We start from the raw sequence: 27,513 nt of genomic DNA, 5'->3' as shown, positions 1-27,513 counted from the left end.
GATTGTCACTGGTCATGCACTCTGTCCCCGTAAAGTGTCTGCATAGAGATTCACATAAGACCGATCATCACGTATCTTCGGCAGGTTGAAGGAGTCTGACAGCTTGAAGCACCTGTTGTCTGCTTGCCCACTTGCCACCTGGACCTTCCACTTCTGACCAAGACCTGATAGCTTCAGAACCCGCCAGTAGGGCTGAAGCGATGATGACATCTGTTCTTTGCACGAGACCACTGGTTACCACGACCATACACAAGACTACACTGTTTGTCAGCGGTCTGTGCCATTGAAAAGCATCCACACTTACAGGCGGGATATACAGTCATAGACCATACATCCAGGTAGAAAGCGCCCTCTTCGCTCGCAAGCCAAAAGAGCGAGTTGATGGCTCTTTCCACCAGACGATCAATGCTACCGTGTGTAGGCCGGAAAGTTATATGAGCAGGTAGCCCGGAGATATTACGAGGAAAGAAAGGCCTGAGGAAAGTGTACTGGGACGAAGGAGACATCAGCAGATTGTTTTTAGGGAGTCCACGCACCTCCACGGCCACCAGAAAGAGCTGCAACAGATTTTGCATGGCTGGAATCTCCAGCAAGGGGCTATAGTTCCAAACAACAGGTATCTGAGACTTCCACGCCTCCATATCATTTTGGAGGTTGTAGAACATCAGGTCTTGCGATTTCGCCAGGAGGAATTTACTACTTGAAAGAGAGTCTACACAATCTTTTAGCTCTGTGTCGACACTTGTCTCATCGCTCTTGTCACTCACAAGCTCGTCCCAAAAGAATACTTAGCGATGTCAGCTCAGTAAGAAATCTGAATGATGGGGCAACTTTATGCAAGACTGGTATAGCCGTGACATCGTCCAGATCGGGAACATGGTCCGGCCACCAAAATGGCAATGGAGCATCGCTAAAGTCCAGGTCAATCGTCAGAGGTTGACCATACTGTAAAGCAAGCCTGCATGGCGTTTCAGCATAGCGTTGATGATAACAGGGGGAACTGCTGTACCACCTGTCCGCAACAACACAACTACCCCAAACTCTTCTCCTCCTGTGTACCTGCCCGCAAGGTATCATGTTGTTAGAGACGCTTCGATGAAGACCCTGGGCATTGGATTGTCATCAGATAACTGTTCGATGAATCACAGAACACTTCTTACCATATCGAATGCCCCCCTTATTCCTGAGCCCGTTCTTTGCCAGAGGAGACTCCTGTTCTCGGTTGGATCATCATCATGGAGTTCTAAGGACATGGACAGGGTGATTAGGAGTTGAACTGTCGACAACGATGCCTGCTTTGATATTTGTAAAGTCGCATCGAGTTCTTCTCGAACAGCCTTGACAATGCTTTGTCGGATTGGCGTAGGTACTGTTCGAGACATAGAAGCTAGACCATATTGTACTAGTCTCACAATCTTGGGTAGCGGAGAGTGAGGAGTAGAGTCATTTTCCTTCATGGTGTAATACTGCCAGAAGATGTCGGACGGCTTGTCTCGCCCAACGCTGATCGGTTGATTCGATCTCCAACATCAGATTCTCGTAGCTCGACATTTCAAAGGGTTGCTCACCACTCGGAGACGGTCACCACAGGAAATACCGGTAGAACCTTTGTGATACAGATCAAGAGCACTGTAGGGAACTCATTCAGCATCCCTTTCATCTAGCTCTTTAGGTATCAGTCCTACTCACAGTCATCCAGGATGGTCTCTTTGCCTGCGATGAGACTTAGCTGCTCTGACAGAAGATCCAATTTCAACAAGGCGCTGGCATTCTGAGCCTTCCATCCCCTATGTGCTAAATCATACCGACCATAAAGAACACCCTCAGACGGTTGCTCTCTGTTCGAGTTCAAAGCGTTTCGGAATATGTCATTGGCTTCGTCATAATTCTTGACCCCCTCTACCGAGTCTCCCCTATTTGAGCTCCCCACCAAGTGGAAGATGCTTGTAGGGCCTACCAGGATAGGAGTGAGCATAGAGAAAAGCTGTTATAAATGACATACCAGCATAACCCGGCTCTAAGCCCTGACTCTCCACATGCTCTGCACTGCATCGAGCATGCAGAGCTACACGACTTCTGTGAGACTATCACCATGCATTAGAATGGTGGACAGCGTGGGAGGGATAGAGCTCACTCTTGGAGCAGGAGCGACACTTTCGCAGATCAGACCATACGTTCTACAGTGTATGCATGTGGACTCATCTCCCCCATATCGATCGCATCTGAGGATAAAGCATGATTTAGACCTGATCAAATCTACACTTGGCTGAATCGAAGCCCATCAGCAGAGCAACTCACCTGATTCTGTGAGAACGGCAGTAATCACATGCGCGGGACGTGCGCTTCCTCTTGGTACCGACGGCCTGCTCGTGCTGCGGGTTCTGGCTGCTGTGACTCATAACGTTCAATCGTGGATTTTGTTGTAATGGAGCACCGAAGGTATTCAAGCAATATCTAGGCATCTCGGGTCGAACTTCGATACGACCATATTCCTTATCTTTCCCATGGACGTGCTTTTCGGAGAAGTGCGTTATACCGTAAATTAAAATCGAGGCAGCTATATTCACAGGCACAAACGGCTATTTGGAGCTATATTTCAATGTGAAGCCGAGTTGCCGCTAGCTTGATCATCTATTCTGCATTCCGTACTGAGCAGTCGACATAATTCACCGTAATTCTGTGCCGGAATGCCGAATAAACATTGACCGACCACTGTGGTCCAGGTGCGATAAGCCTGTGTGCCGCAAGTTCTTATCTGTGTACAGCTCGATGTCCAATCTGCGCTTAGAGCTTTGTCAGTATAAGTAGTGCGGTATACCTCGCCTCCTGAGGAACTTATGAAAGTCCATTCGACATCGCAGTTGGCAGAAAGGAACAAAGTTCAAGTGCAACCGCCAATATGTCTACCGAAGACAAGTTCAACACAATCGACTCCGAAAAGAACACGACACTGACGAATGTTGCGGAAGTGTCTATCGATGATGATGTCCCCGAGGTCGACTATGAAGGCGAGAAATCCGCCATAAGGAAGATAGACAGGAATCTAATTGTTGTATTCGCTGTGAGCTCACTTACTCGAACATTGCCGTTGATGATCAGATCTGACATCCATTATCGGGTCTTAGGCGCTGTATATGATGTCCTTTTTAGGTGGGTCTGCGGAAGGACAAAAGGCATACCGAGCAAAGGAGCATTTGTACTGATGATGGAGGAGTTCGGCGCGACAGATCGATCGAACATCGGGAATGCCAATCTGACTGGGTTCAGCACCGATCTTGGACTCAAGGGTAATGAGTACGGTGCGGCTGTTTCTCTGGTATACGCTACTTATGTCATCTTCGAGCCTATATGTAAGCTTGAGCAGCCTACCCGTTCAGTGGTACAGCACTGACAGGCTTCTAGGGGCTGTATCGCTGAAGATGATCGGTCCAAGGAACGTCTGTGAGTGACATGCGTTCATTAAATCAGGGAAAGGAGGGCTGATATCACTTTGGACATGTATAGTGACTGGGACTACCATATGTTGGTCAGCCTTGACTGTTGGCACCGCTTTCGCCAAGAATTTCGGGCATCTTGCAGCCATCAGAGTTCTCTTGGGTGCTCTGGAGGCTGGTGTGATCCCTTGCATCAACGTATACCTCACCATGACATATCAACGACACGAGTATATGACTAGAATCACAGTAGTATTCGTCGCGTCAGCTCTTTCCGGAGCTTTCGGTAAGCGTATCCCTCGGTAGTCAAACTACTCTTGCTGATCATTGAGTCAGGTGGTCTGTTGGCTTACGGCTTGAGTCAACTTACCGCGGGTGGTCTTCACGGTTGGCAATGGATGTGAGCCGACCTCCCCAATCTCTTGATGTGTGTGAGACTGACGGCAGATTGATGTAGGTACATTGTCGAAGGCTTGATCTCCTTCTGTCTTGCACCTGTTGCTTGGTGGCAGATCCCCAATTCGATTGCCGAAGCTCGGTGGCTGAACGAAAGGGAGAAAGCCGCAATGAAAGTGCGGTTGGAGAGGAACAGGCATATCTATGATCCCGACGAGAAGTTCAGTCACAAAGCAATTCTGGCATCATTCAAGGATCCGAGGGTATACGTACAGTGAGCTACCAACACCGGACTGCCTCTCTAATGTATGTCCTGATCAAATTTTATCTTGCAGCGCTGTTACTCATTTCGGTATCGATTGCACTCTGTACTCCTTGAGTGAGTTGACATCGCCTGTCAGCATGACACTATGCATGTACACTAATTGGAAGCATCAGCTACCTTTATGCCAACCCTCGTCGCTGGTCTGGGTTTCACTTCCACGGTCACTGCTCAACTGCTCACGGTTCCAGGTAAGCCCTCAGCCCTATTATACCTTCTGGATATCCACTGACCCTGTCTATAGTGTATGCCATCGCCGGTATATCATTCGCTATATGCGGCACCATGTCAGATAGGAAGAAGATCCGGTCACCCTTCCTGGTCTTCGCTCTATCGACGTGTCTGATCGGTTATATCATTTTGGCCGTTGCGCCTCAGGTAGGAGTGAGGTATGCGGGGGTATTCATAGCCGCAATCGGTCTATACACAAGTACCGCTATACACAATATGTGGGTAGCGGATAATATGGCTGGACACTACAAACGGGCTTTCAGTATAGGTTTCGTTTGTTTAGTCGGCAGTAAGTTAATCTTCACTCTCTCGCTTGCTGACTGAGCGGTCGCACTAACAATTTGCTTTGAATGACAGACAGCTCCGGAGCGTGTATCGGCTTCATATTTACCGCCCAAACCAAACCCCGTTATCTGCCCGGCCTTCACTTTGATATCGGAATGACTCTGATGGCAATGGTCGGGGTTATTTTGCAGGTGAGTTGTAACATTGGTTGTATTAGTGGGGACTGACACCCCCGTCCCCTGGAAATAGTCATTCTATTGTCGATACCTCAACAAGAAAAAGAGGGAAGCCATCGCTGCTGGAGCACCTAATGATCCCTCATTGGGCGACAAGAACCCTCATTACATGTTTTTCCTCTAAACTCTCCTAGAAGCCCTTCTTCCATACGAATCCACCTATTAAGACAACGTGTCTGTTCTCGAATTCTGTATCAATGAAATAAGAGATTGTATTGCTGCAGGCAAGGCAAAAAAATGCGAATGCACAAAACTTGTAAACAGCCTGAGTGTCCCATGGTCCCGAAGTCTTACTATACAGTCATCGTCAACCTAAAGTACAAGACCTATTGTCTGAGGTGGACCAGCGAAGCAAGAGAGTCAAGGGTCGTGTTACGATTGCAGTCCTTTATCGTCTGGGGAGTCGCTTCAGTCCATGAAGGGATATGCGTTGATCCTTTCTATCCGAGAATGTACTCTGGGTGAGTACTGTGTGGTATGTATTGGATACATTGTACATGCTATGAGACTTCTGGCCTGTGATATTCAATGCGCATTCATGGAAAACGATCGTATGTGCACTGCTATACCGGTCCTCATTTTGAGCTTCAAGAAAGGAAATTTAACGCCATACTGACTTTACACACCACTGGAGAATGTCCTCAAATCAATTTCAAGACACTGACGAAGATCCTTCCCAGAGGAGATGGCGGCAGCTCCAGGAGACCCTAGGAGATGTATCACATCAAGCATACCCGCAGAACTTTCCACCCACTTTCGCTGCACCCCCTGACCCAAATCTGCCCGCGTGGGACTTCAGAACTGATCGTTTTCACCGAGGGATGGGAAGCGATAACAATTTACCGTTCTCCGAAATGGTGGGGAACAATTTTGAAGGAAGAGATCATCTAGATACCCATCCCATACGACCGAATTCAAATCTCATCTGGGCTGATACCGAAGATAGAGCATCGTCTGCACCTGGGCCACAACCTGAGCTTGTAGGCACTGCTTATCTAACACATTTTGCCACACGTTCAGATCCAGAGGGTAACGTGGTCGATTCATTCTCGTTTCCTGATCATAGGGGAGATCTCGAAGGGGACGCATACCTTGATCATTTTGCAATTCAGCTTGGGACCGAAGACGGAGATACAATGGGTCACATAGAGGCAAAAGACACAACATCAGAATACGCACCTTCGTCCTCACGAGATGTCGATGATGAGACTGAGGAAGATCTCAAAGTTACAACCGAGAGGTCGGAGCTGAATGACCCGACCAAACCAAATGTACTTGGTCTGAGTGAAAACGACCGGATTCTATTACAGACATTTTCCGATACTTTCTTCTCCTTGCGATCATCCAAAGACCCGAGAATGAAAGATATCGGCCGTGGTCGTTGGGGAGGGAAGAAATCGATTTTGACCACTTACGATCCAGATAAACATCATACTGATCTAAAGCACTTCCAAACGATAGTCGATGGTTTATGTTCTGGAACTTTGGATAAATGGCCTCCTATACCTGAAATCAAGTTGAAAAGTTTTTACCAACTAGCTAAAAATGTTCCTGTCGTTTTTCATCCACTCAAAAACGACTTGGTCGATCAAGTTGAAAGAATTGTTGATAAAGTCTGCGATACCGATATCCGTAATTTCATTTTTATCCATACCTTGATTATACCAAGGCCAGAGGAGGGGGAACATTCACAGAAGAACAGAGCGTTTTCTCCCACTTGGCCAGAGAGCCGATAGAAGAAAGAAGTATGGTTTATTTCCCATCACTTCCCAAGAGGTCATCGAGTAGAATCGATCGTTCAAAACCACTAAAAGATCAGACGACTTTTACCCAATTGACTCAGATGGTCAATACCCTCTCGTACATTACCGTTCAAAGGGATGATCGTGATCATATATCAAGTCAGGCAAGTAAAAGATGTATGAATAACCTTCTTGATGGCATTGTCGCTATGAAACCTGAATTACAGAATCAAGTAGAGTATATAAGGGATAAAGTGGCAGATAGTGCGATTTTGACGAGGAATGGTGCCGTTGAGGATTGATAGATATCTGTTCCGATTATTGTACTTGCATACGAGAGAGACACTTCATGATGGTTCCTAACTATATGCTAAGGGCGCTAGGATATCGCAAGAAAGTTGTGGTATAACGGAGCAGTGTTGACCTCTTCATCCGATCAAGTTACACTTGTCCTTGCAACTCCCTCCGCCACTATGCCACGTGTCAATCCCATATTTGCCACCCACACCCACAACATCACATAACGTCAGTTTGTCTTCAACTGTTGATCATTCTCATCCCATCTCTTCTTCTCGTATTTCATCAATACTTGAAAACAAGCATCAAAAGCTCGCTGAGCGTACATCTAGGCAAAATGCCTGATCTAGATAGATCAGGCGATTACAAGGACATCAAAGCGAGTAAAATCCGAATGTAAGTGCTGTCCTCTTCTCACTTTGGATGAGGGTATGTACGTGTGCTGATGATGCAAATATAGGAAAGAAACCAAAGCTGAAAAAGCTGATCGAATCTATCGTAAAGAACAACAACGTCTCAGCCGTGAATCACAGCGTATATCACGTGCGAATGGGTATGCAGTTTCGCCTCCCAGACGTGATAGATCGGTTGAATCAATCTCACCACCTCGTAATCAAACCAAGAGAACTTATCAGGAAACAGAAGAAGATGAAGAAGAAGCAGGACAAGGGGAATGGATGGGTGGATATGGGCGACGAGCCAGAGAAGAATTAGAAAAAAGAGAATGGGAAGATAAGATCAATTGGATGGCGGGTAGTTTGAATGTCGAAGATCCTTTTGGACCCAGTTGGGGATTTGCAGGATTCAGTCATGGTCTTGAAGATATACATATACCCAGAAGATTCAGGGAGGCAGCTGGCTTAGGCTTACGAGGTGATCCAGGACCAAGTTCTAGTAGGAATGGAAGAAGAGCTGTAGATGAAGTTACGATGAACGGTGGACCTGCCCCTCCACTTGGACGGATGACTGAAGATGAATATTCCACCTGGGTGAGAGAAGGGATGTATCGGCTCAAACATCGTTCAGAACTAGAAGCTGCCGAGAGAAGACGGAAGGAGAAAGAAGAGAAGGAAAGATTGAAAGAGATCGAAAGGGAAAAAGCTCAGAGGGAAGAACAGAAGAGAATCAAGAGGTTGAAGAAGCAAAAGGGAGAGGATGAAGAGAAGAAACGTCAGAATGAGAGAACCAGATGGAGAGAAAGATGGAAGAATCTGGTTGAAAAGGACGCAGATGTGGTACAGATCGATATGTCTTTCAATGATATCCCTTGGCCTATCTATCGACCCACCCATTCATCACATATTACGATTGATCATCTGTCGCTGGAGAATATACGCACATTCATTCATGCGAATGCGGAAGATGTAGCTGAAGATGGGAAAGTTGATATCAGGAAGACTATCAGAGAAGCGATAAGGAATTATCATCCGGATAGATTCAATTCGAGGATATTGGTCAGAGTGAAAGAGAAGGATAAAGAAATGGTGAAAGAAGGTGTAGGGGTGGTCAGTGGATTGTTGAATGATCTCGTGAGGGAAATCAGGTAGAAGAATATATCATCTAATTAGTTGAAGCGACAATGACATGCACATGAAGTTATAGTGAAACGTTGTATATAGATTGTAGATATGAATTTCCACATATACTTTGTGCCAATGCATGAGAAAACCTGAGCGCAAGTCAAAACAATGTCCCACAAATTCAGATAAACCAGAACAAAAGCGGAATGAATCAGACATACAAATCTATATAGATATATAAGTATTGCTGACCATATCAGTACTAAGAAAAACATCGATCGCGTACAACTTAACCACTCAATCACTCTGTTCTTTCCTTCTCACCAATAATCCCACCAACAATCCTACAATCAGCACAACCACCAACCCAGCTCCTACCCCTATAAGAATTTTGAAACGATTTTTAGGTTTCTCTTCCCATACCCCTGTCTCAATGTATGATATGACTGATTGTCGATTTCTCCAATTGGGTGATCGATGACCTAAATGAGGTGATTGTGGTGAATAACGAAGTACTACATCTCCTTCGCCTTTTTCTGGATCGTACCCTTCCGTGTCACTATTTGAGTTAAGAAAATTGGGATTCGAATTTGCCTGCGAATGATCATAATGACTGGATCTGGCATGAATGTGGTACGTCGGATCAGGATGCGGTAATAATGGAGTAGGCGAGGTAGGTGAGATATTAAAGCAATTCGGTGTGGTGCATCCACATCGATCCTTCCCATATTGATGGTCTTTAGGTGGTAAGGGTGGTGATTCTTTCTTTTCATTGTTATGTATATTATCATTTGACGATGAAGATAATTCCTCGGGAAAAACAATCACACCTTTGCCACCTACTCTATCTTCCCCCTTCTCCTTCTCAGACGTGGATTTACGTTTGGGTGAAGGAACACTTGGATAATCCCGCTCTGCGCGATCATGAGAATCAACAGAGTTATCACGACTGTGAATCCTACTTCCCCCTTGCTCTGGCGAACCTATCTCAGTAAAGATATCTTCCCTACTTTCAGTTCTTCGTAGTTTCTTTCCCAATCTCAATCTTATGGAAGGTACCGATCCTCTTCTATCTTTATGAGACTTGGATTTACTCGCACCAGTATTGGAACTGGATGTTGATTTACTCCTTGGGGAATGTTTGTTACCGGGAGTGTGAGAGTGCCGTAGGGAAGATTTGCGAGAAGGGTCGACTGACACCGAGGCAGATAAGGACGGACGATATTTGGTGGTTGATATGGAATTCGATGGTAAGTGGGGTAAATGCGGTCTGGTAGGCATGGGGGATGATGTAGCAGATGATGAGGGTGTGAAGGGACGTAGAATCTTTAAAGACTGCGAGGATACCTATTGTGATCTACATGATTAGCTGAACAATCTCCACTTTTAATCAGAGTTACCGAAGAGAGATTTGCTTTGCGTATGTTCTGAAGTGTGAGTGGCTGAGTGACGATAACTCACCCTCTTCCCACTCCTTAGAACCCTCTCCAATACCCAAGCTCTACCCACTAACGACCTCAAATCCATTTGATTCTCCTTCTTCCTCACTTCCTCTCCATCCAACACCTCCCAATGCTGATTACTCGAATTGATACTCGAAAAATTCTGTATCACCTCCCATCTTTTCAACACATATCTACCTCCATGACCTCCTAACGTACTGAGTGATCCTCTTTTGGAATCATACGATTTGGCAGAATGGATTGATTTGAATGATTTGCTCCGTGAGGACTTGGTCGTCGAACTTGATCCGGACCGACAGACAAATGACCATTTTCCATTCGAGTGAGATGTTGAGGAAGAAGTCTTGGTGGCCATTGCTGAACCTATACTAGGATATCTATCGTGATTACCACTACCGCTCTGATTAGTGTTTGAACTAGTATTAGACATCAGGCTGATTATACCGGGAGATGACATATCCTGAGATATCGGTGAAGTTTGACTATCTTTACCACTTGGGTCAGAAGAACTGGAAGGTTGAAATTTTGCCATACCGCTGTACCCACTTTGTTGAGATGATCTGTACGAATCATGAGACTGAGACGGAGACTGGGACCATAGACTGGGTGAGTGTGGTAAACCCCGTAACAGTCCACTACTAGCTTCAAGTATAGGTGGCATAGTCAGTTGACTTTTGATCGATGAAGTCGCACTAGGTCTTCTAGAGTGATTATCATGCATCGTAGAAGCCGAAACCGAAGGATCATTAGCCAAGAAGGAATATGTCGGTGTCCTCTGAGGAGTTTCCGCTCGAACAGTCGAAGAAGTATACCCAGTCCCACTTGTTGGCGAATTAAGCTTGTTAGGTGATGATAGTCGAGGAGGTGGTTCAGCCCATGGTAAGGCTGCTAAAGTAGCTTGTAACTTTTCTCTACCGTGACCAAGAGTGCTTTCATGTTCAAATGATTCGGATGGATTTGGATAATTCGTTGATATCGATGGACGGCTCTCATGCTCCCCTTGGTCGTAGTATATCTGATAATTCGGTTGAAAATCGGGTTGACTTGGTGAGAAACTTGATAAACTTGCGAGAGAAGGTTTGGGGTTCAATTGATGAGATGAAGCGGATGTCATACGACCATGAATGGCTTTCTTAGGTGAATGGATCTCGGTAAAATGAGAATGTCTAGAATGAGAGTGGGAATGCGAATGGGTGGTGTCTGAATATCCAAGTGATAGTGATGATGAGAGACTTGTTGTGGTTCGTGTCGATTTGGGTGTGGTGGTTGGCGGTAAGGGGTTTTTAGGTGGGACTGGAGGAGGTGTACTAGGTGGTGATGGATTATTCCTTTCTCGTACTGGATGTTTTACAGAGTTATTGGATGTCTTATTCTTCACTCTCTTTTCCTTCTCCTTTCCTTTCTTCCTCTTGGATGAGCTCGAGCTTGAGCTTGAAGGTTCAGGCGGACTTAGCATATCAGCCAACATCTTAGGATCCATCCCATATCCTACTGCTACCCCACCACTCTGACCAATACGATCGTTATCGCCGAATACCAAGTCGGCCATCGAAGCATTATTACCTTGTCTGTCCGGTGTACTTGCCGTGACATCTGGATCAGGAGATGCATGAGGTGGACGAAAGAATAACCTATCTGGATCTGGAGTAGGAGGTGAGGTCGTAGCGTATGAGAATCGAGATTGTGATTGAGCGCTGAAGTGAGCATGTGGGACAGGTAGTGATCTTGATGAAGATGATGTCGAGTCTGAGTTTGAGCCGGAGGGTGTTGATGATGACATGGTGGAAGGGGAAGGAGAGGAGACAATATGGGAGTGCAAAGGTTTATACAACAGTGTCCAAATGAGATGCTACAAGGTTATGAAGGGTGATACATGGTGCGATAAGGTTCGTAAAGGTGATAAAAGAGTGACAAAGAGTTGGATCCAATTCGGTTGCGCTGGGAAGTGTGTGTGCGTGAAGAGGGGCAAAGATGACAGGAAAAAAGGGGTCAATATATAACCGCTGTAGAGGATGGGAGAGTGAGAGATGATGGAAAGATAAAGGAGGATTGTTCGAAGAGAATGGGATTGGAATTGACTGAGGGGGTATCCAAAGCTTCAAAGGGATACGGTATAGATAATTTTGAGCATCCAGGCATCTATCTATCCATCGTTGCTTGCGGTAAGAGCGCATCGTCCATATATCGTATTGTTGGACGTATAAACAAACCTGAAGCACCTTGATCCCATTGCGTTACAGGTTGATCGCAATCGAGCCGAGGAAGAATGTCTCTCACCCTGCATGGTCGATGGTCGATGTGCATTGATCTCACTGTTTATTGATGGTAGACGAGGTACCGCATGGTTTAGGGTGAAACATTCCATTCGCCCAGCAACCTTAGTCTCCGTCGAGGGTCAGTGGGTGACCGTGCGATGAGATGTGTATGACATCTGGACATGGAGGCGGCTATACTGAACTTTGCATTGTTCTTGTTGAGCATATCACGATGGATCCGATCAGCTCAGATTGTAGATCGGTTCCTGCGCCTACATTGTTCAAGCGTTGATAAGCCAAAGCAAGCTATGACGAGGATACTGCGGGACTGACGTTGAGCTGAGTCCGAGTCTTCGACAGAGGATCGGGCCGGGATCGGTCAACGTATAGGTTGCCATCTTGATACCTGGCTATATGTGCATGAGCAGTATGTCGGATCGATGCTGGTGAGGATGAAAATGAATATAAAAGACGTCAATAGCAACGAACGAATAAGACACAAGTCGTTGTGGATGATGAGATGAGATGTCAGGCACCAGCTCATGTTTCTCATTTTCGTCATTCTATCATCCACAACTCGTATCAGATCCATGTCCATGTCTCATCCGGCTTGAATGAAGCCTCGATCGTGTCAAGACTCGGTTGCTCGTCATGCATGTGACGAGGTGACCTGTACATGGAATGTGGTATAATGCATTGTAATATATCGTAAATGTACATGAACAGATAAAATAGAGAAACAGAAAAACCACTTCTTATCATTCGGCAGATATAACCTTTTCATGTCACTTCTCACTCTCTTGAGGAGTCTCCTATAACCCGCTTTCTCTTCCTGACCACCCTAGAGGTTTTTTCTTATCGCCTATCGCCTCCCTTACAGGTGATACTACACTTTCATACTATCCAGTAATTCCATCGACGATACTGAGTTTCCTCGGATTACCTATGATGACGAAACATGTTAAAGTCAGCTCATCTTAGACTACGATTTGTATGTGTTTTACAAGCTCGCTCCTCATGTCCGTTGTACGGAGTATCATAACAGGTGAGGTGAGACAGCTGAGGATCGATCTAGATATCTTCTCATTTCCAATTTCCCCTTCGTCCAGCATGAGATATACTATACTCTTCATTCCGATTGGGCTTCTCTCGTCTTTGGTTCATGCCCACTCATGGATGAAGTTCACATCTCATCGTAATCCTCCATACCTTCATGCACACCGCTTTATCATGATCCAGATGGTATTCCACTTCAAATTCCTCTTCCTCCTCTTAGATCCAGGATATCAAAGCACATCCCACCATCCTCTTCACAGCCCATTCCTCTTTCCTACCCAATGATTATGATATACTAGGCCGAACATCAACTCACAATCATCCCACAGGGTTTTCTCTGACCCCCACCCAATTCCTCATGCGCCTGATCCACCACCAAGTTCAAGAACATGTCGAAACCCCTCAACACGCCTGATACTTGTCTACCACCTTGGAGGTTAAGGAAACATCGTCTGTCCATGAATTCTGTATTGGTATCACGTATGAATGAGGATGTGGTCCGAGTAGAGGCGAAGGGGGAGAAGTGAAAGGAAGGGAATGAACAGGCGGAGGATTGGTTATCAAATACGTTGTGAGTGTAAATGCGTAATTGAGAATGAAGCAGTGATTTCGTCAGCATCAATACGTTAAAATTCCATCCTTATAGACAGTGCCCCTCTCTCGAATGACTTTATACGTCAAGTTGACAAGGAAAGTTCGACTCACTCTTTAATTCAGGTTGAGATACACGAGACATGGTTGATGATGTTTATTCCTTGTTTTTTCCTTTTCTGTGATGAATCTCTGGTCCTTTCTTCTCCTGAGTATTCTCCGCTGGGGGACGAGTGTGAGCAATTGCAGGTGATATTGTTATGCTGACTATTGTTTTTGATACTAGAGATGTATATGAATGTGAATGATACTGTCGTTGATGTTATCGCTATCATTACTTGGAATATGAAGCTCGGAATTACGGCGATATCACTTAACGTGGCACCAAGCACCAGTTGCCACTCACCTCCTGCTCATACTGCCAGCGCGTCCATTCAACATCTCTATCTCCCATCTGTATCTTGATATCTCAAAGTGAAGCATATACATCATTCATACCACTGCTCTACCCTCCTGACCAGCAACTGCAGTAGAACCCCCCTCAATATGGCCCCTAAAGATCGTACATCCGAATTCCATTCCACCCTAAACTCCATCAAATCACGTTCTTCCCTTGCCTCATCTTCCTCTTCGGCCAACCTCAAGGGCAAAAACAAAGATAAAGAATTGAAACAACCTCTCCTTGCCAATGGTAAAGACGGCTCATCAGTTGTGAAAGGAGGAGGAAGTAAGAGTGAATTTGGTAGGATGGCAAGTGGGATAGCCAAGGATATAAACAATACGACGTTGAAATTGCAGAAACTGGCTCAACGTGGGTTTTAGCTTCTTCCCTCTTTCATCTTGAATATCTCGTGAAAGATTGTATGTGCTGATCAATCACATTATCGTTGCTGTCTAAAACACTACCTCTGTATTGCTATTCTGTGTCATGCTCGATACCATTCTCTCAATACAGTGGCCAAACGGAAAACGCTCTTTGATGATCGACCCATTGAGATATCCGAATTAACCTATATAATCCGACAAGATATCGCCTCGCTCAACACCCAGATCGCATCATTACAATCATACGTCCGAAGTCAGAAACCCAACGCATCTAGTGGAGGAAAAAATGGGAAACAGGTGGAAGAACATAATAGTAATGTTGTGATGCTCTTGCAGAGTAGGTTGGCGAATATGGGTATGGGGTTTAAGGATGTCTTGGAGTTGAGGACTCAGGTGAGTAGAAGTAGATCGCGAACCAATTGGATCTGTCGTCTCAGAATCGGTGGTATAAGGCTGGATGTATCGTGGAAGATTATGAGGTTCTCGGAGAAGTATACCTGGGTACACCGAGATGTTAGTCATTGAAGGGATAGAACGGGATATTTCGAAAGAAAACAATCTTCAGATTTCTAAATATGCTACATCAAGATATCACCGGAGTCTTGATACTGATTATAATCACAATTGTACAGAACATGAAAGCGAGTAAAGACCGGACCGAGCAATTCATGCACACCGCCGCCAATGCTTCCTTACCACCTCCATCAAATAGTGAGTAAATTTACATATGTTATTTGAATAATCTTCAGTATCTACAATATCAGTTTATTATACTTATTTCCTCTGACCTTATTCCCAGACTCCCTACTCTTCTCTCAATCTGGTGGTCCCGGATCAGGTTTCGATCGTAAAGGCAAGAACAGAGCCTCGCCCATCCCAGATGATGGAAAGACGGATTTCCTCGCGTTGGATATAGATGGGGATAGGGGTGAGAGTGGGGTGGTCAAAGGCGGAGATTATCAGCAGATGCAATTGGTCGAACAGCAGGTGAGTTGTTATTTCCATCGTCCAACCTATATCCTAGAATCATGAGAGGTTACCGGTGACTCAAGATCTGAGTTTACTACTATTCGTGTTCTTCCTTGTTTCTTATCTTCTTTGGGTCCAGGATGTACCATAATCATAATCAAATCATGATATCTTAAAACTGTTGACTGATTCATTTGTCTATCCTGTGTCAGAACGATTACATCCAATCTCGATCTACTGCCATTGAATCCATCGAATCAACCATTGCAGAGCTCGGGTCCATTTTCTCTCAGTTGGCTGGGATGGTCGCTGAGCAGAGGGAGACGGTACAAAGGATCGATGCCGACACGACGGATATTGCTGCGTGAGTGCTCGATGCCTCGGTTTCGGATCACACCATCAGATAAAGTATGATACTGACATTGATCACCTGCGATCTTGGGATATCATAGGAATGTCACTGGAGCACAAAGGGAATTGTTGAAGTACTACGCTAGTATATCAAGTAATAGATGGTTGATGTTGAAGATTTTCGGTGTATTGATTATTTTCGTGAGTAAATTCATCACAATTAAAATGGGAGAAGTCTTAAAAATCCATTTTGCTGATTGTTTTCCATCTGGTATGGATAGTTCCTCGTTTTCATCCTTGTATCATAGTCGACACTGTATCTTATTTCTTGCCTGGAAGTAATTCTCTTCTTAGAGTGATGGACGTTAATCTCGATTGGTATCATTTTAATACTATACCATGCATAACAGTTATTCATCTCAGTCATCCCGCCCATCCATTTCACAAACGGGACTGACAGAGATGTCTACATTGACAAATTCCTTGTGCACTTAGTAGATCATTGTACCCACTATACATACTCATTCTAGAACCCAAGTTCGACCCATATTTCTTACCCTTACTAAAGCTCTTCCCCTCTCCACGCTCTTTGCTTACTCTGAGTATCCCTGAATGCATCTAGACTCTCAGTGAGTTTAGAAGGTGGATCGTCCACCAATGACTGATAGGAAGGATCACTATGAGGTGACTATGACGTTTGTGAGAGATTGTATATGTGGATTCGAATGGGAGATAGAATCGACGATGGTAAAGAAGGGGTGTGAAGCTTGTTTGTTATTTGAGTGTGAGAGGCATTTATTTATGTGAATATGCTGGTACAGAACGAGGGGGCAGGAAGCACAACCTCCTGTAGCATTATATATAAGGAAGAGGTCTTCTTCTAGGTGTCCAAGGACGGAAAGATCTGGTAACAACAATGACAAAGATGTCTCTGACTACGAATCGATCCGTAGTGAACAATCCCCTCGACGAGAGGTTATGATACGATACACAGCTTTCCATGTAAAGAGGGCACTGCAAACTGAAACTGTGTCCTATGAATGGGCAGTAGTGTGATCTTTTCGAACTTTTTTCACGTGTAAAGGTTTCAACCTGTTCAGGCGCTACCTTATAAGTGGCAACAGCTAGGATTGGGCGATCTCGACCCTTTGTTGTCGGGATCAGTGGACTGTAGCGGCCGGAGTTCTGCGCTACTTGTAAGGTGGTGGTGTCGTGAAGGTATGTACCCGTGTAATCCAATAGTTACCGCTGTGAACGATGTTGCATACAAATCAAAAGAGAGACAGATATGAGATATGAGATATGAGATATGGAGATATGAGATATGAGATATGAGATATGACAATTTTACTGCCACTTTGAAACTTTTGCAGCTGGCTTTGCCACCAATTCACCACACAAGTACTCGTAGCGTCATCATGTCAGAGTCAACAGAATGATAAATTTGGCTATCGTCTTTTCCCCATATCAGATCCTGCATATATATATTCATATCTCCCACTGTAGCCCTCTCGAAGGACACAGCTTGTTCTTTTGACATGATCAAGTCTGATCCTGCCTTCCCTCCGTTTCTGAAGACCTCTCCACCGCCGACTGCACCTCCATCTTCAGCTCGACTACACGCGTTATACGCGTCCACATCCTCTCAGCGAACCACTAATCCCACAGGCTATTCAGCAAACTCGCAATGGTGGGCTTCTGTCATCGAAGAGACGCTTAGAACAGGGTGGATCAACGGTGCAGAAGGGGATAGACTGATACTAAAAGTGGATGAAGCGTTGTTAGGTCGATTGGAAGATGAGCATGGCAGAAGACCAAAAGGTATCGGTGGTGTTATTGTAGGTGAACTCGTATAGTGGTGACTGTATTCGGGACTGATCTATGATATAGGAAGGCCTAGCAACAACGATGCCTCCCACACTGCATCCCCTTCCTCACTTCACAACATTCTTGACACCTTTGCATGCCCCGCCGTCGCTCACTTCTAGATTCATCGGCAAACCATTATGGTGGGCTGTATCGCAGCTGAACCCATTCGGATCATCAGCCGACAAGGTGGAAAAGGAAGAAACGTTGTGGTCAAGGTATGGTAAAGGTAAAGAATACGTACATATACCGTTATTAGAAGTAAGTTCAGAGTACATCTGATGATCTAATTCGTCACATATAGGCTGACCAATGCGATTCACGATTCTAGCAATCCGCTTCCTCTTTCACTTCTCATATATCAAAGAACCCTATCCTGTCCTACACCGATGCTTTATATGATCTCGAATCATTCAGAGAAGAGTACGGAGAAGTCTGTTTCCCCGCTAGTCCAAGTTCCAAGAAATTACCTGAAGGTACACATAAACTGTCTGTCAGAGATATAGAGGTCCTTGTGAAATGGTTACATAGGGATTGTGGGGTGATAGTGATAGACGGATCGGTGAGTTCTTATTGCCAGTTGATAGAAACAGTGTACTGATACTCAAGTATGATGTGCACAGGTCATCAAAGTCCTAGAACCCGATCAGACACCTTCAGACCATCCTATCACTGATGCTGATCGTGGCGTCATCTCTGTCATCAATGCTCAACGCAAAGTCGAGAAGCAAATTCTCGGTATAGAAGAGCAGATCACTCAGTACGTCATACCAACCTACCCCGCAGTATCTGTTGCATACTGATCACCTGTTTATATAGATCTCAGGAGAAAGCCAAGAAACAACTTGCAAAAGGGCAGAAGAACGCCGCCTTGTCCTATCTCAGATCGAAGAAACAGCTGGAAGATCTACTGGCTAAGCGGATCGCATCTTCCGAACAGCTGGGAGCTGTAATTAGAAGTATTGATCAGGCTAAGGGTGATGTAGAGGTGAGCTCAATTTTCACTGATCGTTTGATCGAAACAGAATGACAGGTTGCTAACTGCGTTATGTTCAGATCATGGCTGCATACGAAACCTCCACTTCGACACTTCGATCAATCCTTTCCGACCCATCACTCTCACCTGATCGGATCGCGACTACCACCGATGCTCTCGCGGAAGCTATGGCCGACCAAGAGGAGATCGACCAAGCTGTTAGGATCGGAGGTGAACTTGCCATGGGAGGCAAGCGGGTTGAGGTGGACGAGGATGAATTGGATGCTGAGCTCGAGGATCTGGTCCAAGAGGAGAAAGCTGCCCAAGCTGCTGCGGCGGAACAACAGAAGAAACAGGTCGAGAAGGGGAAGCAAGGGAAGACAGATGAGCCTGCTGGCAGACAAACAATTCCCGTCAATGAGAAACCAACAGTCCTACTACCAGCGCAAGGTCAAGTGGCGAAACCCCAGCAGAGTTCTACCCAACATGATCAGTCGAAGAATCAGGAGAAGGAAGAACAAGTATGGAAGGATCGATACGAAGATGCTCAACATCGTAAAGAAGCTGAAAGGAGGAGAAGTGAGGAAGAGAGATTGCGAAAGGAGGAAAAAAGACTTGTAGCTGAGTAGAATAGTTTACGCCACATCACTAATACAGATAGGTTTCTATCCTCAATCCAGTCCATTGTACAATACCTTTCAACCTTATAAGTCTTGTGGCTGGTTGTGTATGTTGTAAGTTAGTATGTAACATGTATTAACCTTTGATCTTTGACATTATCATATCATCGTCATTGATCGAGCTCGACGTCGGAAGGCGAGCCGATAATAGAAGGTCAAATGGGCCGAATCTGACTCTTACAGCTCCTTTACATCGCGTCTTCTTGTATAAGATATGATGACGCAAAGTATTTGCTGGAAACCATAGTTGACGAAGACCCTACAACTACCTTTGTTCCGCTCCCAGGACCGTCTTCCGAGAATCCCAGGGAGGTAAAGGATTCGAAGGTTCGCTCTAATGGTCCAATCAACCATTTCTTATCCGATTGTATCGGACTTGCCGCCATCATATATATATGTTTGTTCATACATAGACACACTGATTTCGTTCGAGGCATCCGCTTTTCGAAGTGAAGTTGAGATCATTATCTATATTGACATTTCATATAACTCAGTACGCCATGTCATCACAAGTCGGGAAAGATAAGAGCCTTCAGCATACGTTATTCTCATCGGATGAAGAAGGGGAGGACGTTGGTAAGTCCAGAGTACGAAGTTGTAACATGGCTAATCTTCCAATGTCCGATACAGGAGAAAAAGCTGTGGTGTTCAAGAGGAACAGGCAAGATTTCGAAAACTGGAATATGAAGGGATATCCTACAACATCTGCCTCTGGGATCGGGGAAATAATTGAGTTCTCTTGGATGGTCAGTCAGGCCTTAGACGAAAGGATCGCCCAAAAACAATACAAAAATCCGTCTGTGGTAGATTTACGACCTCTTTTAGGCGACTGTAGTAATGCCAATTGCATGTTATCGAAAGCCAACCAGGACCCACTGGGTCATAGATCCGCTCGTACCAAAGACGCAATTTTCACTAACCTTCACTCTGAAGGGAGATCAAGTCTTTTCAATAACCTCTATCACTATGGCGCACCTTACTGCGATGATCATTTACCTTCCTCCATGAAGAATTTCACTTGGCAAAATAGTTTGAAACCTACCGACTTGGTGAGATGTAGCGGTACGTTTGGTCGCAGGGTCATTCCCGAATTTCTCAACTCGTCCGGAATGCCGGAAAACAACAGTCGTCTTGTAGGTTGTCCATCGTGGGTACCGAAGACGACTCGCGATGGGGGAAAATGGCCTTTGAATGTTCCGTATGCAGGTCCTGGAGGAACTCCAGATGAGAAACATGATCAGTTTGTCTGTAGTTTCCGATGTGCGTTCGACTGTTTGACGAAGACCGATCAAGATAATACTAAAGTCCGTATTGACCAGGATGGGAAATTGATCACGAAACCACCCAAGAGACGATCTGTCAAATCGACAACCGCTGCTTCTGCAAGTGGAAGTTCAACTGGTGTTCCTACTGTAGTACCCAGACCGTCAACGTCAAATGTCGAGATACCTGCACCGGATAGAATGATCACTGATCTTACTCATGATCATTGGACTGACGGACCGATCGGTCAGGTATATGCAGATTACATACCCCCTCCTCAAGATCACTCATACAGTCAGATCGAACCTTCGTTTCTGCAGAAAGGAAACACCCATGAAGGTCGTGTGGACTGGTTGAAGAGTGAACAAGCCAAGATGGTCGAACAGAACAATAACAAATATGGTTTATATCTCGAAAGTGAATTCAGATATTTACAATTCAAATCTGAAAATCCTGATTTCACCAGGACAGACGAAGGTTGCTATTATTCCAAATGTCCTTCTAAAATCTCTCGTATAGTCGGTAAAGAACATTTATGGCAGTTTAACGTCAAGACCACTGATGGACAGCTCAAAGGCACTTGTTCACATGAACATCAGGCTGAAGCTATGGTTGAAGAGATGGGTCGACAAAGTTTCGAAGATAGATTTAAATCTTTCTTACAAGTTCAAAGATCATCGACAGGAACAGGTAATGCTTCAGCTCCGGTCAATCCTTTCTTCAGGGATACGGATGCGGGCGGATTCAACGGTTTACCTCAATATACATCATCATATACTGCTTCGCCGATCGAGAGTCATGCGGGTTTCGAAACCCCCAAGAGACGTCGAACGGGTGGTTCGTTGAGGTCTGATTCGGGAGATTATCCGGCAGATGAATATGCCATGAGTCATACGGGTTCAGCTACAGGGAGCTTCTTCCCTCCGTCATCTTCGATGGGCCCACCTAGGATCTGAGGTACTGAAAGCTGTGACATTGGGGATATCGTATGAACCCGGGGACGTAGGGTATTGTAATCTGTTCAGAGGGTATTCACATGATTCAAGTAGTTCAGCATGAATGCGGGGTTCTCGTGATGTTACTTCGGGGTTAGCCAATGAGTTTGGACGCACAACAATGAAAGGCTATAGACGTCTTGGTCAGATGTTCATTCCTACCAGCAGCTCGTCAGGTTGATCCCGAATGCCTCCTCAACTTTTTGCAATGGATTTATCGCGTGCATGGATGACCTGGCATCCAGCGAAACTCGAGGTCCGTCGTTATGTTATCGGCTGCCAGTACGGTATGTGAATCACCCTGGTATTATACGTGTTTCACCCCGGAAGAGTTCGAAGGTGATGCAAGCCGTCAGATCTCTTCTTCGAACGATGTTCTCCTGAATATTGCTCCTTTTGGCGATATATGCTCTTCATAATCTTCTAGATACATTGCATCTACAATACGATCACACATGGTTCTTAAACAGCGTTGTAATCCCTAACCCATATCATCAGCGACTGTAACCCATTGTAGTCGAAGATGAGAGGTATAACTCACATCTTGGTCTCATGCTTCTTAGCATCATTCAACTTCCTAACCGCTTTCATGAAATCTTCTTGAACCACCGCATCTCTGTCCTCTCGAATTGCGAATAAACCGGCCTAAATGTCATTACTGACATTTAACTCCCTTTTTCATGCGGTATGAAGTTTGTATAGGTTCAGGTTATGTTGACTTACCTCTGTGCAAACATTTCTCAAATCCGCTCCATTGAACCCGTCACTCAATTTGACTATCGCCTCATAATCAATATCACCCGATTTATTTATACCTTTGGCGTGAATCTTCAAAATCTCCAATCGTCCTTGTTCGTTAGGTAAGGGAATCTCAATCTTACGATCTAATCTACCTGGTCGTAACAGTGCTGGATCGAGGGTATCGGGTCGGTTGGTAGCCATGATGATCTTCGTACGGCCGAGGGAGTCGAATCCGTCCATTTGGTTCAACAGCTACGTGGATAGGTAGATGGTAAGTAAAAGAATCATATTGGTGAAAAGGAACCAGATCTTCATCAAGTCTGCACAAACTCACCTCCATTAACGTCCTCTGGATTTCTCGATCGGCACTGGTACCTTCACTGAATCGTCTACCTCCAATGGCATCAATCTCATCCATAAATATAACACAGGGTTCATGTTCTCTGGCGTAGGCGAACATTTCTCGAATAAGACGAGCTGATTCACCGATATATTTATCGACGATCTGAAGAATCACCAGAATACATCAGCATCTCTTTCAAACAAGTATATTTCCAGCACAGTGCAGAAAAAAAGCAAGAGTGATCCCAAAACAATGTATAGTTGTGGATGATGTCAAAAAAGAGATAGATGAGGATACTTACAGCGGAAGAAACGACTTTCAAGAAGTTGGTATTGAGCGTAGCTGCTACAGCTCTAGCTAACAGTGTTTTACCTGTACCTGGTGGACCGTACAGCAATACACCTTTGGGTGGGTTTATACCGACACGCTGAGCACGAAGAGGTAAGCTGGGATTCTTCTGTATATTCAACGACGTTGACCCAGCTTACCTCAAACAATTCAGGATTCATTAAAGGCAACTCAATAACTTCCCTCAACTCTCTTACTTGATCTCCTAATCCACCTATACCTGCGAATGATGCTGAACCTGGATCTTCGAGGGACATGTTGTATACCTGTACAAGTAAAAACATCAGCATTACTTTCGAACACTGGAGGCACACTAGTAGGCATGATGACAAGGTACATCAAACTCACCATAGGATCAACCTCTCTAGGGAGGATTCGCATAATTGTTAAAGTCGTCATGTCAAGTGATACTCTGACACCAGCTTTGAGCTGAGATACCAATATATTAGCTTCGCTACTTATACTCATCGACAGTAGATCGCCAGCTAACCTTGGCAGATGGTAAAGTAGGCCTGTAAGATACCACGTATCTGGGTCCCGATGACGCTTTGACGATGACTGAGCCATATGATAAATATCAGCTTCTTGAACAAGCGGAACACCACAAAGCTGATGTGTTTGGAAGCCAAACACTCACATCTCTCTTCGTCCAGCTGCTTCAACACCTCCCCGATGATCTGTCCAACAGACTGTAATGCCTTGATATCATCTTCTGTCTTATCGAAATCCGTGGAGAGGGTTCGTATGTTCAATCGGACTACACCCCATCAACATATCAGCTGGGCGCTCGTCAATAAAGCGTAGTTGTGAGAGTGACCTACTTTGTTTGAGGTTTTCTGACATCCTCGAATGTTCTTTGACTTTCTACTCGTCGTCATTTTCATCAGTATACATGACCTGCTATGATGGAGGTGGGGAATAACATACTGCTCGATATCCTTTAATGGCTTCGTACTTGTCCGCTGGCATACCCGCTGGAGCTACGATGGTTGGCTCTGGGGCTGAAGCTGGAGCCGGAGCAGGGGGAGCTGTCGATGAGGATGCTTCTGGAGATGCCATGGTGGGTGTGTATGCTGGTTGCTGTATGAGCTAGGAAGAAGTGATATGGAACTGTTGAATGAACTGAAATGACGATTGGGGTACACTGAATATCGCGACTGACGCGGCCTGACCCATATACAAATTATGTGGGTTACCCACTTTAGAAGCCATGAATCCCAAGTTGAAATGTTGACAGATTGATTGGGCAAAGGAACAGGAAAAGTTGAAATTTATCGACAGACCCATTCATCAGGCAGCATACTCGTGAATACAAAGTTCAACATATAGACAGCATAGAGGTACATGCTCCGTACCATCCTGTCGAGAAGCACTCGGACCATATACCACAGATCGTTGAACAGTCTCGGCAGAATGACAACTGCCCCACCATCACCATCCACAAGCTCACCACCTGCCAAACGGTTGAAATCATCTATCGCAAAACCAGATGTAATCACCACTGACTCATTCACAGAGATCAATGAAGCCCCCATCAAATCAGAGTTCCTACCTAACACGAATGGATCTGCAACTATAACACCGAAAGAAGATGGACCATCTACCTCTACCACTGCATCTTCGAGCAAACCCCAGGCTGTGCAGGTTCAGGGGAAGAAGAAGAAGAATAGAAAGATAAAGAGGACTTTACCCGAAAAGTACTCTTCGGCAGATGTGACTTTCCATGATATACGAGACTTCCTCGGACCAAAGGTTGTGGATGAGATTTTGGATAAGAATGATGGGACTGAGTGGGAAGCTCCGGAGGGATTGGAGTTGTATAAGGAGGTGGTTCTTGATGTGGGAGCATTTACGGTTTCTGGTAAGTCAGTTTCTTTACCTATAAATTGTTATGTCTTGTATATACAATGTCTCCGTGTAACGAAGCAACTGTGGACTAATGGTTCTCCTATGATATCCAGGCGAATCAATATCTTTATACCCAAATCCATCAAATAAACCTTGGGCTATCACCACTCCCTTTGCTCATCCTGGAGATAAGATACGGGTGAAGATATTCAAACATGATAGATTATCTAGTTATGCGGATCTGTTGGAGATATTAGACTATAGTGAGGAATATAGAGGGGGAGAAGGTGATAGGAGGAAGTATCCTGAGGGGGGATGTAAATACTTTGGAGAGTGGTGAGTCGATCCGTCCATTGGCTAGGAGAATATGATCGGATCGTCATGTCTTATGTGTCTTTGAACTATTCACAAACTGCGACATATCCAATCAATTCTAAATTGCGATCTCAGTAAAACATTGAACCGCTGACAACTGATTCTCACTCGAATAGCGGAGGATGTCAACTCCAACCTGTCCCCTACCCACTCCAACTCCTCCACAAAAAACGCACCGTCGAACTAGCCTATCAGCGATTCTCCAATTTACCTTCAAATGTTCTACCAGTTATACAATCCACGATTGGATCTCCCAAACAATGGCAATACCGGACGAAGATCACACCTCATTTCGATGCTCCGCCGAAATGGTATCAGAGACAATTGAAAGAGAAGGCAACGGCCACGGCGACTACGGAAGAAGGCCAGATGAATGCTGTGGAGCAGGAGAGGGGATGGGAAACGAGGATTGGGTTTGAGCGGAAAGGGAAACCCGGTGTGTTGGATATTGAGGTTAGTTTAGGCTTCCCATATCCACGGAAACCTGGTGAACATGCAATATATGTTGCAATCTCTCGGCAAGGGATCTATATATGTGAATAGGATGGCAAAGTGGAGTGCTCATGTTTTGTGATATAGGAATGTCCAATAGCAACGCCTGTTTTGAATCAGAAGTTGACCGAGGAAAGGAAGAGGGTACAAGAGTGAGTTGACAAATTCGACACCTCGAATGCCGATCATCCATTTTTTACAGCTTATCTGTATCAAAACATCGCCTTACTCCCGAAGTGAGCTTGCTGACCCTTATTGACCTTGTCAGTACGATCCTCTCATTCACTCGTGGAGCTACAATCCTCCTCCGAGATTCTTTACCTACTCCCTCACTTATCCCAACCGCCGAATCACCTTACATCCCTTCTTCGAATGAAGAACAAGAACATGTAGCAATAACAAACCACAAACTCGACGTATACGAGAAAGTTGGCAAATACCTATTTTCATTCAGTGCTGGATCATTCTTCCAGAATAACAATTCGATCCTAGTCCCCTTGACGGAATACGTCAAAGAAGCCATCTTCCCTTCGTCAGAAGGGTATACTGGAAAATTACCTACTCACTTGGTCGATACTTATTGTGGTTCGGGTTTATTTGGGATCACCCTCTCGGATAGGTTTGAGAGAGTAGCTGGAGTGGAAATTTCAGATCAGTCGATCATTGCTGCGAAAAAGAATGCTGAGATGAATGGTCTGGGGGATAAGACGACTTGGTTATGTGGTAAAGCGGAGGATATATTTGGAGGGTTGGGGGAAAAGGGTTTTGAAGGTGGGGAAAGTTGTGTGGTCGTTGATGTGAGTTTGATTCAGGTCGGATTTTACATTTCTCATTAGAACATATCTCGAAGAATACCCACTTCCATCGTCAATCGATACTCATATCCGAGGTGAATGCGTTTGACTGACTTGTCATTTGTCATCTGTCATCCATGCAATGTCGTAGCCACCAAGAAAAGGATGCGACGAACCGTTCCTCACCCAATTACTGGTCTTCAAACCCCTCACGATTGTCTATGTATCTTGTAATGTCCATACCCAAGCTAGGGATGTAGGGTATTTGATAAGGGAAAGTGCCAATTGGGTTGAAAAGAAATATGTGGTAGAGAGTTTGAGAGGATTTGATCTGTTTCCTCAGGTGAGTTTACCGATTATGCATACTTTTGAAGGTATCCTATGTCTCTATGCAGATATACCGAAGGCTGATTATCGTTATCAATGTTTGTAGACCGCTCATGTGGAAAGTGTCGCTGTACTGCGATTAGTGGAGAACTAGTTTTACTCATTGAAGAGGATATACTTTATACCTTGCATTAGGAATGTATACCACGATGTATAGATCAATCGTTTCTTGCGCGTAACGTGTAATCCTACTGAATAAACGATTGATTAATCGATTGACGGACTGACCACATCCTCGACATTTCATTACTCTTATATCAGCCTTTCTAATCAAAACTAGAAAAAACATGGGATATTGAATATCATCGACATACGATGGAACATCTTACGCACGCGATATAAACAGTACCCATCTGAGAACACTGTATAACTCATTATGGTATGTTAAGTGTTATAACATCGAACGGAATAAATACAAGTAAAAGTACGCTA

General features: G+C 44.9%; 11 protein-coding genes across 11 annotated transcripts; 7 read left to right on the top strand and 4 right to left on the bottom strand.

Annotated features, from left to right (window-relative positions):
• Positions 1-67: 67 nt before the first annotated feature.
• On the bottom strand, positions 68-2,462 carry L199_007824 (uncharacterized protein; the record flags this gene model as incomplete). The annotated part of the gene is made up of 11 exons (XM_064893510.1): positions 68-255; positions 305-488; positions 537-712; positions 768-958; positions 1,010-1,104; positions 1,161-1,503; positions 1,569-1,629; positions 1,690-1,953; positions 2,003-2,084; positions 2,135-2,222; positions 2,299-2,462. 11 exons carry the CDS (start codon positions 2,460-2,462, stop codon positions 68-70), a joined length of 1,836 nt encoding a protein of 611 aa, XP_064749582.1.
• Positions 2,463-2,899: 437 nt separating this feature from the next.
• On the top strand, positions 2,900-5,028 carry L199_007823 (uncharacterized protein; the record flags this gene model as incomplete). The annotated part of the gene is made up of 12 exons (XM_064893509.1): positions 2,900-3,061; positions 3,126-3,150; positions 3,228-3,350; positions 3,403-3,441; positions 3,505-3,720; positions 3,771-3,834; positions 3,892-4,104; positions 4,166-4,209; positions 4,269-4,343; positions 4,397-4,672; positions 4,741-4,859; positions 4,918-5,028. The coding sequence occupies 12 exons, from the start codon at positions 2,900-2,902 to the stop codon at positions 5,026-5,028; spliced, it is 1,467 nt and encodes a 488-aa protein (XP_064749581.1).
• A 511-nt stretch (positions 5,029-5,539) lies between these two features.
• Positions 5,540-6,692, top strand: L199_007822 (uncharacterized protein; the record flags this gene model as incomplete). Its single annotated transcript, XM_064893508.1, has 2 exons — positions 5,540-6,536; positions 6,607-6,692. The coding sequence occupies 2 exons, from the start codon at positions 5,540-5,542 to the stop codon at positions 6,690-6,692; spliced, it is 1,083 nt and encodes a 360-aa protein (XP_064749580.1).
• Positions 6,693-7,280: 588 nt separating this feature from the next.
• L199_007821 (uncharacterized protein) lies at positions 7,281-8,490 on the top strand (the record flags this gene model as incomplete). Its single annotated transcript, XM_064893507.1, has 2 exons — positions 7,281-7,339; positions 7,404-8,490. 2 exons carry the CDS (start codon positions 7,281-7,283, stop codon positions 8,488-8,490), a joined length of 1,146 nt encoding a protein of 381 aa, XP_064749579.1.
• Positions 8,491-8,760: 270 nt separating this feature from the next.
• On the bottom strand, positions 8,761-11,706 carry L199_007820 (uncharacterized protein; the record flags this gene model as incomplete). The annotated part of the gene is made up of 2 exons (XM_064893506.1): positions 8,761-9,810; positions 9,925-11,706. The coding sequence occupies 2 exons, from the start codon at positions 11,704-11,706 to the stop codon at positions 8,761-8,763; spliced, it is 2,832 nt and encodes a 943-aa protein (XP_064749578.1).
• Positions 11,707-13,067: 1,361 nt separating this feature from the next.
• Positions 13,068-13,973, bottom strand: L199_007819 (uncharacterized protein; the record flags this gene model as incomplete). The annotated part of the gene is made up of 3 exons (XM_064893505.1): positions 13,068-13,124; positions 13,554-13,702; positions 13,943-13,973. The coding sequence occupies 3 exons, from the start codon at positions 13,971-13,973 to the stop codon at positions 13,068-13,070; spliced, it is 237 nt and encodes a 78-aa protein (XP_064749577.1).
• Positions 13,974-14,374: 401 nt separating this feature from the next.
• L199_007818 (uncharacterized protein) lies at positions 14,375-16,281 on the top strand (the record flags this gene model as incomplete). The annotated part of the gene is made up of 7 exons (XM_064893504.1): positions 14,375-14,639; positions 14,784-15,046; positions 15,286-15,364; positions 15,453-15,640; positions 15,835-15,986; positions 16,075-16,174; positions 16,255-16,281. The coding sequence occupies 7 exons, from the start codon at positions 14,375-14,377 to the stop codon at positions 16,279-16,281; spliced, it is 1,074 nt and encodes a 357-aa protein (XP_064749576.1).
• Positions 16,282-17,511: 1,230 nt separating this feature from the next.
• L199_007817 (uncharacterized protein) lies at positions 17,512-19,444 on the top strand (the record flags this gene model as incomplete). Its single annotated transcript, XM_064893503.1, has 6 exons — positions 17,512-17,811; positions 17,864-18,100; positions 18,171-18,401; positions 18,463-18,599; positions 18,659-18,827; positions 18,896-19,444. 6 exons carry the CDS (start codon positions 17,512-17,514, stop codon positions 19,442-19,444), a joined length of 1,623 nt encoding a protein of 540 aa, XP_064749575.1.
• A 551-nt stretch (positions 19,445-19,995) lies between these two features.
• Positions 19,996-21,714, top strand: L199_007816 (uncharacterized protein; the record flags this gene model as incomplete). Its single annotated transcript, XM_064893502.1, has 2 exons — positions 19,996-20,071; positions 20,126-21,714. The coding sequence occupies 2 exons, from the start codon at positions 19,996-19,998 to the stop codon at positions 21,712-21,714; spliced, it is 1,665 nt and encodes a 554-aa protein (XP_064749574.1).
• A 576-nt stretch (positions 21,715-22,290) lies between these two features.
• L199_007815 (26S protease regulatory subunit 10B) lies at positions 22,291-24,244 on the bottom strand (the record flags this gene model as incomplete). Its single annotated transcript, XM_064893501.1, has 10 exons — positions 22,291-22,398; positions 22,477-22,746; positions 22,829-22,999; positions 23,139-23,264; positions 23,326-23,451; positions 23,534-23,614; positions 23,676-23,743; positions 23,823-23,942; positions 24,007-24,049; positions 24,113-24,244. 10 exons carry the CDS (start codon positions 24,242-24,244, stop codon positions 22,291-22,293), a joined length of 1,245 nt encoding a protein of 414 aa, XP_064749573.1.
• Positions 24,245-24,598: 354 nt separating this feature from the next.
• L199_007814 (uncharacterized protein) lies at positions 24,599-27,175 on the top strand (the record flags this gene model as incomplete). Its single annotated transcript, XM_064893500.1, has 7 exons — positions 24,599-25,046; positions 25,147-25,369; positions 25,525-25,861; positions 25,988-26,052; positions 26,169-26,697; positions 26,846-27,037; positions 27,128-27,175. The coding sequence occupies 7 exons, from the start codon at positions 24,599-24,601 to the stop codon at positions 27,173-27,175; spliced, it is 1,842 nt and encodes a 613-aa protein (XP_064749572.1).
• Positions 27,176-27,513: the final 338 nt, after the last annotated feature.

This window comes from Kwoniella botswanensis, chromosome 2 (genome assembly GCF_036426115.1).
Source record: "Kwoniella botswanensis chromosome 2, complete sequence".
Taxonomy (NCBI): domain Eukaryota; kingdom Fungi; phylum Basidiomycota; class Tremellomycetes; order Tremellales; family Cryptococcaceae; genus Kwoniella; species Kwoniella botswanensis.
Note: the sequence above shows the minus strand (reverse complement) of the source record. Positions and strands in the feature narration are given on the sequence as shown.